Genomic DNA, 12,874 nt, shown 5'->3' on the forward strand with positions numbered 1-12,874 from the left:
TATAATAGAAGGGAATAGACAGTTAAATGTTGGATCTATGTAAATCCTTGCATACACAATGTACAAGTCCCCAACGCTATTTTTCTCATAAAATTTATCTCTTCACAAAAAATCAAGGTCTCTCATGATTATTTATTTCACCTTCCTCTATGGCAGAGCTTCTGCCTGCCACAGAGGAATTATGTCTGTCTCTATGTGAGGCACATATAATTAATATACATTGCTGAAGTGTTTTCTTTGCAGTAAAATACTAAAAGTGTAAACCCTGCATTTATAATGACCAAGTTAATAATTTATTGCTGGGGAGATAAAAAGAAAATGCTGGGTAACCTTTTTTAATTTAAATTATATTATGGAGCTAGTACCATGGTTCATCTAATAAAGGTTTTTGCTGCTTTGGCCTGGTTACATGAATTTGGTCCCTGGAACACATAGAGAAGGTAGAAAACTAACTCCTGAGAATTTTTCCTTAGACTTTCACATACATGCCATAATATATATATATGTGTGTGTGTGTGTGTGTGTGTGTGTATGTATGTATATGTATATGCATATGTATATGTAAATGAATATGCATATGCGTATGCGTGTGCATGTGCATGTGTATGTGTATATGTAATGTATATGTATATGTAAATATATACATATACATAAACTAATAATGAATAGAAAAAATTTAAATCATTCTTACTGGGCTAGCATTATACTCAGTTGGTTGAAGAATTGTTTAGCATGATCAGGGTCCTGAATTCAATCTATACCTCTGCATAAACCTGGGTATGCTGGTATACAACTATGATTTCAGCGACTGGGAGATTGAAGCAGGAGGATCAGGATCTCAAGACCATCCTCATCTACATAGCAATTTAAGGGTAGCCTAGGCTATAAGAAGCTGTCTTCAAACAAAAAACAATATTTAAAAATATACGATGCTCAGAGCTTCTGGGTTAGTTAATATCCACTTATCAGTGATTGCATTCCATGTACATTCTTTTGTGACTGAATTACCTCACTTATGATGATATTTTCCAGTTCCAACCATTTGCCTACAAATTTCATGAATTCATTGTTTTTAATTGCTGAGTAGTATTCCATTGTTTAAATATACCACACTTTCTGTGTCCATTACTCCATTGAGGGACATCTGGGTTCTTTCCAGCTTGTGGCTATTATAAATAAGGTTGCTATGAACATAGTGGAGCATGTGTCCTTATTATACTCCGGGGAATCCTCTGGGTATATGACCAGGAGTGCTATAGCAGGGTCCTCTGGTAGTGTCACGTTCAGTTTTCTGAGGAACCTCCAGACTGATTTCCAGAGTAATTGTACCTTCTTGAAATCCCACCAGCAGTGGAGGAGTGTTCCTCTTTCCTCACATCCTCTCCAACACATGTTGTCTACTGAGTTTTTAAACTTAGCCATTCTGACTGATGTGAGGTGAAATCTTAGGGTTGTTTTGATTTGCATTTCCCAAATGACTAATGATGATGAGCATTTCTTAAGGTGCTTCTCAGTCACCCGAATTTTTCATGTGTTTAGATCTGCACCCCATTTTTAATAGGGGTATTTGGTTCCTTGGGGTCTAACTTCTTGAGTTCCTTGTTTATGTTGGATATTAGCCTTCTATCAGAAGTAGGGTTGGTGAAGATCCTTTCCCAATTTGATGGTTGCCGTATTGTCCTTTTGATGGTGTCCTTTGCTTTACAGAAACTTTGTAGTTTTATGAGGTCCCATTTGTCAATTCTTGATCTTAGAGCATAAGCTATTGGTGTTCTGTTCAGGAACTTTTCCCCTGTGCCCATGTCCTCCAGGGTTTTCCCCAGTTTCTTTTCTATTAGTTGCAGTGTGTCTGGTTTTACATGGAGGTCCTTGATCCACTTGGAGTTGAGCTTAGTACAAGGAGATAAGAATGGATCAATTCACAATCTTCTGCATGCTGACCTCCAGTTGAACCAGCATCATTTGTTGAAAAGTCTATCTTTTTTCCACTGGATGTTTTCTGCCCCTTTGTCGAAGATAAAGTGACCATAGGTGTGTGGATTCATTTCTGGGTCTTCAATTCTATTCCATTGGTCAACTTGTCTGTTGCTGTGCCAATACCATGCAGTTTTTAACACTATTGCTCTGTAGCATTGCTTGAGGTCTGGGATATTGATTACCCCAGAAGATATTTTTACTGTTGAGAATAGTTTTAGCTATCCTGGGTTTTTTGTTATTCCAGATGAATCTGAGAATTGCTTTTTCTTTCTTTTTTTTTTATTCGATATAATTTATTTACATTTCAAATGATTTCCCCTTTTGTAGCCTCCCCACTCCCCGATAGTACCGTAAGCCCCCTTCTCTTCCCCTGTCCTCCCACCCACCCCTTCCCCTTCCCACTTCCCCGTTCTGGTTTTGCCGAATACTGTTTCACTGAGTCTTTCCAGAACCAGGGGCCACTCCTCCTTTCTTCTTGTATCTCATTTGATGTGTGGATTATGTTTTGGGTATTCCAGTTTTCTAGGTTAATAACCACTTATTAGTGAGTGCATACCATGATTCACCTTTTGAGTCTGGGTTACCTCACTTAGTATGATGTTCTCTAGCTCCATCCATTTGCCTAAGAATTTCATGAATTCATTGTTTCTAATGGCTGAATAGTACTCCATTGTGTAGATATACCACATTTTTTGCATCCACTCTTCTGTTGAGGGATACCTGGGTTCTTTCCAGCATCTGGCAATTATAAATAGGGCTGCTATGAACATAGTAGAGCATGTATCCTTATTACATGGTGGGGAATCCTCTGGATATATGCACCAGTCAGAATGGCTAAGATTAAAAATTCAGGAGACAGCAGGTGTTGGAGAGGGTGTGGAGAAAGAAGAACACTCCTCCACTGCTGGTGGGGTTGCAAATTGGTACAACCACTCTGGAAATCAGTCTGGCGGTTCCTCCGAAAACTGGGCACCTTACTTCCAGAGAATTGCTTTTTCTAACTCTAAGAAGAAGTCAGTTGGGATTTTGATGGGGATTATGTTGTATCTGTATATTGCTTTTGGAAAGATGGCCATTTTAACTATATTAATCCTGCCAATCCAAAAGCATGGCAGATTTTTTCCCCTTTCTGAGGTCTTCTTCGATTTCCTTCTTCAGAGACCTAAAGTTGTTCTCATACAGATCTTTTATATGTTTGGTTAGAGTCACACCATGATACTTTATATTGTTTGTGGCTATTGTAAAAGGTGTCATTTCCCTAACTTCTTTCTCAGCCTGTTTGTCCTTTGATTATAGGAAGGCTACTGATTTGCTTGATTTGATTTTATAACCAGCCACTTTGCTGGAGTTGTTTATCAGCTGTAGAAGTTCTCTGGTGGAGCTTTTTGGGTCACTTAAGTAGACTATCATATCAATTGCAAGTAGTGATAATTTGATTTCTTCCTTTCCAATTTGTATCCCTTTGACCTCCTTATGTTGTCTAATTGCTCTAGCGAGAACTTCAAGTACCATATTGAAAAGATATGGAGAGAGAGGGCAGCCTTGTCTAGTCCCTGATTTTAGTGGGATTGTTTCAAGTTTAGACACAAGAAGCATATCAAATGACTCCCATGAAGAAGTAAGGAGAGGGCCCTGGTCCTGGAAAGGCCTGATCCAACATTGTAGGGGAGTACCAGGACAGAGAAATAGAAGGGAGGTGATTGGAGTATGGGTATAGAGAAAGCTTATGGGACATATGGGGAGGGGGGAACTGAGAAAGGGGAAAGCGTTTTGGAAAGTAAACAAAGAATTTAGAAAATAAATTTAAAAAAAAACAAAAATATAGGATGACAGAAATTAGGGAGGGAAGTTACATTAACAAATAACATAAATGCTATTTTATTTGATTATGTATTTTTGAGACAGAATCTCATGTATCTCACAGTGGCCGAAAATGGCTGTGCATGCCAGGGTGGTCTTGTACTCATAGGGATTTACCAGTCTCTGCCTCCCAATCTCTGGGGTTTATAGGTGTGTACCACCACAGTCAGCATGTATAATTTTAACACTGATAGCTGTGAGTGTTCCAGCTCAAATAATTATTTATGTGGTCATCATCTTCCTTGAAATATTATGACAATAAATTTCAGTCCTGAACTTTAAGTTCTGAATTCAGTCCTGAATTTTAAGTCTTTATTATATTTAGCTAAATAAGAAAAGAAAAAAAAGAAGGTATACAATAATAAATGCGTTGGCAATTCCTACCTAAGAAGCCCCTTCATTTTTCTCTTTCTAATACTTTACATTGCAACTGCAATTTCTTCTCCCTCCACTTTTCCCAACTCCTCCACTACCACTGCTGCAGCCTCTGCCTTCATTGCCACTGCCTGCACAACCACAACCATCATTACCACCACCACCACCTCCACCAACAACAACAACACCATCATCAACAACAACTTTTCTGTAGAGATATTCCTCCTCCATTTCTCTTCAGAAAAGAGTAACTCAAGTGCTCAGAGAGACTAAAGAAATTATCACAGAGCCTGAACAGATCTGAGCGAGGTCCTCCACATTGATTTTATCTTTGTTTGTGTTCGTATTCTTGTGGTACTTCTTTCTAACAATGTAATTAGGGGTGTCTTTGACCCTTTTGCTTCTCTTAGGAGTATTCTCCTCCTTTCTCATTGGTCCCTCTTCATTTCTTTCTCTGCTTGCCAGCAACACAGAACATTAGCAACCCCACTTTTGAGAAGGGGAATTGAGAAGTGTGTTCAAGAAGGCAAAAGTACACCTCAGCTTTTACCTTAGACTTATAAGAGAAGGTCCTCCCTTGACAGCAATATACAAGTTGTCAAGGTAATGAGTCAGGATTATTATTTTGAAAAATAATAAAATGATTTCTATGCACAGAGTAGAAATATTAAAACCAAACTAACACCCTCAGAGGAAAAGCCTGTGAGGAACCTCAAATGAGCAACATATTTTGGCAGTTGGGCCATCTGAAGCAAAGAAGTTTTTGTTAGTGTTTGTGTTACTCTGGAAAGAACATGTGTAGATTGAAAACAGTAATATATTCCAACATCACCAGCTTCCACACTGCTGATTTTCAGTGTGAAATCTGTCTCTGATACACTGCCACTAAACCTATCAGAGACTCCATATTCTTGGAGATATACCCCATAGATGAGGAGCTGCGGAGACTGTCCAGGCCTCTGCAGGTACCAGTTCAAATAGGCGTACCCTTCCATATCTAGGAGACTTTGAATAGACCTGTAAGAAATAGAGGCTTCATCTACTAAAGTGACCAGCAAGGAAAGTGAAGTCTGGGTCCTCATAGCATTAGTACTGGAACCTAAAAAAGTAAGAGAATATACAAAGTCATGTAGACTCCTCAAAAGTAATATTTTAGTTTTCCTTTTTGTTATTTATTTAAAGTGAAAATTTTATATCTTTGTGTGGAGTTTTTGTTCATATACCAAATACTTTGTCACAAAAGAAGTGACAATTAATTCATAAAAGGAGACTAGACAGAAGGCACAAACTCCAGATACATCTGCATGAAAATTATCTGTGGAGCCAATTTTCTCTCTAGAATATTTTTCACACAGACCTAAATCTCAAACACAAATAATGCAACTGGAGAACTGCTATCTTGTTTCTCACTGAGCACCTTTTCCAACCACATTTTCCTTTGCCATTTCTCTCCCTCCTTACCAGGAAACCAGAGCATTAGCATCCCCAGGAACTGGACAGGAAAACTCATTTTAAGAAGAAAAACCCTAAAGATGTGGTCATTCAAGGCAAAATTATAGCTGAACTTTTATAGCTCAAACCAACAAGGAAGGCACCACTTTAGGAATAAATATGTAAATATCATGGTGTGTGAAAAATATAGACACAAGGAAGAGTAATGTAAGTCTCTTATGTTTATAAAAATTAACAAATATGATCTTTTATGTTAGGGGTGAAATTGGTAATACAAAATATGTTGTTTGATAGGACAATTGCATGACAATGAAAAATCTCAATATGGAAGTAACAGAGGTTTGTATTGCTGGTAATGAAGACAAATATACCCTGGTCATCCTCTGGGGGATGCTGCTTACTCTACACAATGTGACACAGTAAGAGTTGGCCTTTATTCTAGTGCTGATCTAGACAGTCCATCTGAAAACATTATAGTACATGTCTGTGTGGATGCCTGTCTGAAAAGGTAAAACTTTTAGGAATATTACATGTAATTATTAGGAAATGTCATTCCCTAAGGAGAAGTGAATTACTCCATATGAGCAGAAAAGTAAGCAAAGTATTTTAAGGTTTCTTTTTCCTTTTGGTCAGAATGTTTTATTATATTAGGCATTTTGGTATTGACCTACAACTATTCTTTTTCTTTTCCATATTCTTTGTTACATTCCAAATAATTTCTCCCTTTCCAGGTTCCCCCCTCTCCATATGTCCCATTAGCTCAATTCCTTCAACCCTGTCCCCAGCAACCCCCTCCCTCTTCTTTGGCCTAGTAACCCTCTACATTGCTTCATCAAGCCTTTCCAGGACCAGGGCCCTATCCTTCCTTCTTGTTGGGAATGATTTGATATGTGAATTGTGTCTTGGGTATTCAGAGCTTCTGGGCTAATATCCACTTATCAGAGACTACATTCCATGTGTATTCTTTTGTAATTTTGTTGCCTCACTTAGGATGATATTTTCCTGTTGCAACCATTTGCATAAGAATTCCATAAATTCATTGTTTTTCATTTCTGAGTACTATTACATTGTGTAAATATATCACATTTTCTGTATCCATTCCTCTGTTGAGCTTATATAAATAAGGCTGCTATGAACATAATTGGGATGTGTCCTTATTGCATGCCAGGGAATCCTCTGGGTATATGCCCAGGAGTGGTATAGCAGGGTCCTCTGGAAGTATGCCCAGTTTTCTGAGGAACTGCCAAACTGATTTCCAGAGTGGTTGTACCAGCTTGCAATCCCAACAGCAGTAGAGGAGTTTTCCTCTGTCACCACATCCTCACCAATACCTGCTGTCTCCTGAGTTTTTAATCTTAACCATTCTGACTGGTGTGAGGTAAATCTCAGGGTTGTTTTTATTTTCATTTCCCTAATGACTTGTCCCGACCCGCAGGACAGTCAACAGGGTTCCTTTAAGCCACCTAGAGGAAAGGCGATGGGGCAACAAGACACAAGAGAGAGAGGCCGGACAGCCTGTCTAGTTCTGATCAAGCTGTCAAACTTTAATTTCCAGACAAGTCAATATAAAGGGAAGCATACAAGGTTTGGGAGGGGTAAAGGGGGGAACAATCTCAGGGGGTTGGCATCATTTCTAAGAAACAGTTTCTCATAATTCCTGGTAAAGCTAGTTATTGCTGTTGGAATGTTGGCATGATAAAAGAGGGGTCATGAGGCGGTGAAGTGGAAAGGGGTTGCTATAGTAATGTATCTACAGATGGACTTCAAAGGGAGGGGGTTTTGAGATTTATGTAGGAACAGTTCTTGGCATCTACAGATGAATTTCAAAGGGAGGGGGTTTTGAGATTTATGTAGGAACAGTTCTTGGCATGGAGATCTAAGTGAGAATGACTCCTGGTATCGAAGTCTCCTGGCATTGGGAGCCAGGTGGGGATGGCTCCTGGTATGGAGAGTTCTTGGCACTGAATTCTGAGGATGGCTCCCGGCAATGACTAATGATGTTGAACATTTCTTTAGGTGCTTCTCAGCCATTTGAAATTCTTCAGGTGTAAATTATTTGTTTAGCTCTGTACCCCATTTTTAATAATGTTATTTGGTTCTCTAGAGTCCAATTTGAAGATATCTGGGAAGTAATAGAAACATATTTTGTCCAAGAGCTGATAATGTTAGGTCAATGTGTCTCAATCATGTGATTTTATAGGCATTAAATATCACATTTTATGTGCAATCATAATTCTGTGAAATGATTTTAATGCAAAACAACAACAGAGGGTACAAAATCTCTCTCTAGCATATCAATACATTTAATAGCTCTACTACCATATGAAATTGAAAGGGTTTTATGTGGTAAAGTAAACTATGGAGCATTCACTATATGGATCTGGCAAATACCCACCATATGTCCCACAGGACTTGCATACGTAATTACAAGAAAGACCTCATAAAGGAAAGATTTTTTCTTAAGAGAAAAACTCCCTTAGAATTTCAAATGATGTACAAGAAGAACATAGGAGTGCCCTGGTTCTGGAAAGACTCAGTGTAGCAGTATAGGACAAAACCAGAACAGGGAAGTGGGAAGGGGTGGATGGAAGAACAGGGAGAGGGAAGAGGGCTTGTGGGACTTTTGGGGAGTGGGAGGCTAGAAAAGGGGAAATCATTTGAAATGTAAATAAAAATATATCGAATAAATAAAAAAAACATATACAACTAAAATAAAAGTATTTCAGAAATGAATAAATAAATGTTCTACATTTGTTATTTGTGTTCTTACTGAATTTCAGGAAAATGTTTTCCATTGTGCCAGTATTGATACCTCATCATGAAAAATGAGAATATATTTGTTTCATGTTAGATATGAATAAGAACCTAAGCTGTCAAGACCACATGCTGTCACCCACTTCAAGGAGTCTGAGTTCAAAGAATGCTATTAGTGAGAATAGTTTGGATTTTCTACTTACAGTTTCAGGATTGCTTTGACTCTGACTGTCATTACCTGGGGCTTTATGTAGAGAAGTTCACTGGGGAGTAATGTCATTTGTCAGAGCAGATGAGAATTGACAGTATACCTCATCCACATCACTAAGTAGGGGGAAAAATATTAACTCGTCCATGCTTAAACAGATGCAGTTCATGTTGAACTGACGATTTCCTGAGCACTATACTCAGGAAGAGAGCTACTAGATGAAAACATCATTGAAATAACACTTCTGGGCATTAGATAATCTTGATTGAAAGGAACCCATTTACCCAAACTGTCCCAATTCAGTACTTCAGTAAATTAAATACAGAAATGCTGTTGTACCACTTGTATTCAATGAATGCTATCCTTAAAGAAAAAAAGGAAGGGTTTTTTATTTGATTAGAAAATTAATAAGGGTATACCAGAATGAATATGACCACAGGAAACCTTTTCAACTGAGGTCTATATTCTGGTATTGACTGTAATGATGCCTTCGCGAGCTTGTACACTGGCTTACAAAAACTTCATATTGCATACATGCAGTTTAGTTAACTATCTTCTAGTAAACTTAATTTTAGAAGAAGACAGAGAAAATCAAGGAATAAAGGGAAGATATAGCAATCTCAGTTTGGTAGAGAAGAGTCTGGACTTTAAGCTCCTGTGTTAGACACTGGTGGGTTAACCTAAGAAATAAAAATTCTTCTATGCTTTTCTTATAATCACAAAACTTTTACCTGATACTCATTTTACTATGTTTCTTTACTATGTTTCATTGGTTTGGATTTTTTCATTTGTTTACATTTTCATTTAATTAAATAAAATAAGGACTAGTTCTTTGAAAATGTAATATATGTATATAACAAGTTCCGATTATTTCCCCTCACATGCCTCTTGTCTTCCTCTAAATGCTACCTTGCATTTTTACCAGGACATTTCCTAGGTTAATGACAAAATGTTTGTGTGAGTGTGTGTGTGTGTGTGTGTGTGTGTGTGTGTGTGTGTGTGTGTAACACATCCTACCAAGACCCATCTACATCGACACTGAATTGGAAATATTCATTGCAGGCTGTCAGAACCATCAGTGGGTAGAGAGTTAAAAGTAATAATTTTCCCTGTCACAGAATCACAGAATTAGTCCTTAGTTCATCAGTAAGTGCTAAATTCACAGATATTCCCTCTGTCATCCATTATTCACTGTTATCAGATATATTTTTGGACAGACCCAATGTGTACGTTCCTAGCAGATGAGAGATTGTAATTGTGATAGCTGTGTTTTGTCCAGAAGATGACAATTTGCATACATTCCACTTCTGAGAATCTTTTCATTCCATGGGTATTTGATGTTATTTATATGGTATAAATGACTTGCTGATAGTTTAGCACTCATTTGTCTCTTTCAGCACTTTGAACAGCCATAAATCTATTCATTTGGTACTCTGCTCATGAAAATGACTTCTTGGTTAAAAACAAAGGGTAGATTTCCCTTAAATATATAAATATAAATGTTTCTAGAGAGAGAGAGGGAAATTTAGCACGTGGTCAATTTACCTGACAAATATGTGATTCCGACTGAGAGCCTGTGATCTCAACACCAAGTGTGTTTGTCCATATTAATGTTTTCTTCTCTGGGATGATTATCAAATAAAGTAAGAAGCATTTTGTTACATAACTGTACTGACACTGATGGGCAGATCGGTTTGCTTGTCAGTTTTGGTTAGTAGATGGTCAAATTTCTGTAAGGCTGAGAGCATCAATGACTTCTCTTCGCCTGCAAACTTCAAACTATAAAATCTAACTCTCTTCCACCTTGATTTCTTGTTATTGTGAATCCAAAGTATATGCTATCATCAGCATTGTGACTGCATCACCTTTATTTTGTAGACAAACAAGAAGCAAGACAAGCCACTATTTGTTTGGTGGCCTCTGTCACCTCTCTGACCAAAAACTCAACATATTTTAGTTACCACTGCACTGGAATTTTGTTTAATAATATAGTTCTGGTGACTTTTCCAGCCAACAGGATACTGCCCTTAAAACATTTCTACATTTAATAAATAATACCTTTGTATGGTAGAAGAATATGGGCTTTCATGTGGTTCCTTCATACTTATGGCCAATTATTTATTGAGTTGTTTTCTATATAGTTTGCTTTTTCAGTACTTTATGTATTCTAGATATTGATCATCTGTCAGATATACAATCGATAAACATTTTCTACTTTTCCATAGAAATGTACTTTTGGTACATATTTTGCAATGTTTGTATACTGTTATCATTATTAGGGACTTATCATAGCAGCCCTATTTATAATTGCCAGATGCTGGAAAGAACCCAGGTATCCCTCAACAGAAGAGTGGATGCAAAAAATGTGGTATATCTACACAATGGAGTACTATTCAGCCATTAGAAACAATGAATTCATGAAATTCTTAGGCAAATGGATGGAGCTAGAGAACATCATACTATGTGAGGTAACCCAGACTCAAAAGGTGAATCATGGTATGCACTCACTAATAAGTGGATATTAACCTAGAAAACTGGAATACCCAAAACATAATCCAAACATCAAATGAGGTACAAGAAGAAAGGAGGAGTGGCCCCTGGTTCTGGAAAGACTCAGTGAAACAGTATTCGGCAAAACCAGAACGGGGAAGTGGGAAGGGGTGGGTGGGAGGACAGGGGAAGAGAAGGGGGCTTATGGGACTTTCGGGGAGTGGGGGGGCTAGAAAAGGGGAAATTATTTGAAATGTAAATAAATTATATCAAATAAAAAAATAAACAAATAAACAAATAAAATATTTTTATTAATTATTTTTATACACTCTATATTTTATTCCCCACCCAGTCTACCCTTGTCCACTCACTGATTGTTCCACATCCCATGCCTCCTCCCCTCCTTCTGTCTCAATGTGGATGACTGTACTCCATACCCCACCTGACCTCTCAACTCCCTGGTGCCTCCAGTTTCTTGAGAGTTAGGTGTATCATCTCTGAATGAGCACAGATCAGGCAGTCCTCTACTGTATGTGTGCTAGTGGCTTCATATCAGCTAGTGTAGACTGCCTGTTTGGTGGTCCAGTGTTTGAAAGATTCCGAGAGTCCAGATTAATTGAGACAGCTGGGCCTCCTACAGGGTCACCCTCATCTTCATTCAGTCTTCTCTAATTCAACAGCAGGGATTAGCTGCTTCTGCCCATTTATTGGGTGCAATATCTGCATCTGACTCTTTCAGCTGATTGTTGAGTGGTCCAGAATGCTGTCGTGCTAGGTCCATTTTTGCCAGTGCTCCACAGCTTCAGTAATAGTGTTGAGCCTTGGGACCTCCCCTTCCACGAGATTCCACTTTGTGCCTGTAGCTGGACCTTCTATTCCTTGGGCTCCTCTCCATTTCCATCCCTGCAGTTCTTTCAGACAGGACCAATTATGGGTCAGAGTCATGACTATGGGATGCCTACCCCTCTTCCTCACTTGAAGTCTTGTCTTCCTATTGGAGGTAGGCTCTATAAGTTCTCTCTCCCTACTGTCAGGCATTTCATCTAAGGACCCAGCCTTTTAGTTCTATTTGTTTCTCATGTCCCAGATGTCTGGTGTGTTCTGGAGGGTACCCCCAAACTCCTGTCTCCTGAGGAGGCCTGTATCCATTCTTTCTACTGGCCCTGAGGACTTCATTTCTTTTCCCTCCCCTAATGTCAGATCAGGTTACCCTCTCCCCTTCTCTCCCCCTCCCACTCCATCACCCCTCTCCTCTATGAATAACACCATGGTCAAAGTAATTAATGAGGAAATGGTTTATCTCACCTTACATATTTCAGATTACCTTTAGTCACTGAGGAAGTTCATTGCAAAAATAAAGCAGTGCAGGAACCTAGATATAAGAGCTGATGTAGAGGCCATGAAGAAATCTCATTAGCTTATTCCTCATGACTTGCTCAGCTTAATTTCTTATAACATTCTAGACAAAATGCCCAAGGGTGCAGAAAGTTAGCTATAGGACATATTTATGTAGAAAAATTTTCAATTGTGATTTCCTTTGCTCAAAAAACTCTAGCATGTGTCAATAATAGCCTGTCACATGTATGACATTTATACTATTCTATATGCTTGCTTATCAGTCAACAAACAAATAATGTACATTTTGTATTTAACCACAGGTGTTGAAGTATCATTTTCACATTGAATCCTCATGTTCACATTTTAAAAAGTATACATATTTTTTCAAATAATAAATTTATTTTTAATTACCACATTCTA

General features: G+C 38.2%; 1 gene segment (V, D, J or C); it reads right to left on the reverse strand.

Annotated features, from left to right (window-relative positions):
* Nucleotides 1-4,256: 4,256 nt before the first annotated feature.
* On the reverse strand, nucleotides 4,257-5,722 carry LOC127677979 (immunoglobulin kappa variable 2-29-like). The segment is given in 3 exon segments: nucleotides 4,257-4,379; nucleotides 4,995-5,311; nucleotides 5,674-5,722. Coding segments are annotated over 3 exon segments (489 nt in total).
* Nucleotides 5,723-12,874: the final 7,152 nt, after the last annotated feature.

Source organism: Apodemus sylvaticus, chromosome 2 (assembly GCF_947179515.1).
Source record: "Apodemus sylvaticus chromosome 2, mApoSyl1.1, whole genome shotgun sequence".
Lineage (NCBI taxonomy): Eukaryota > Metazoa > Chordata > Mammalia > Rodentia > Muridae > Apodemus > Apodemus sylvaticus.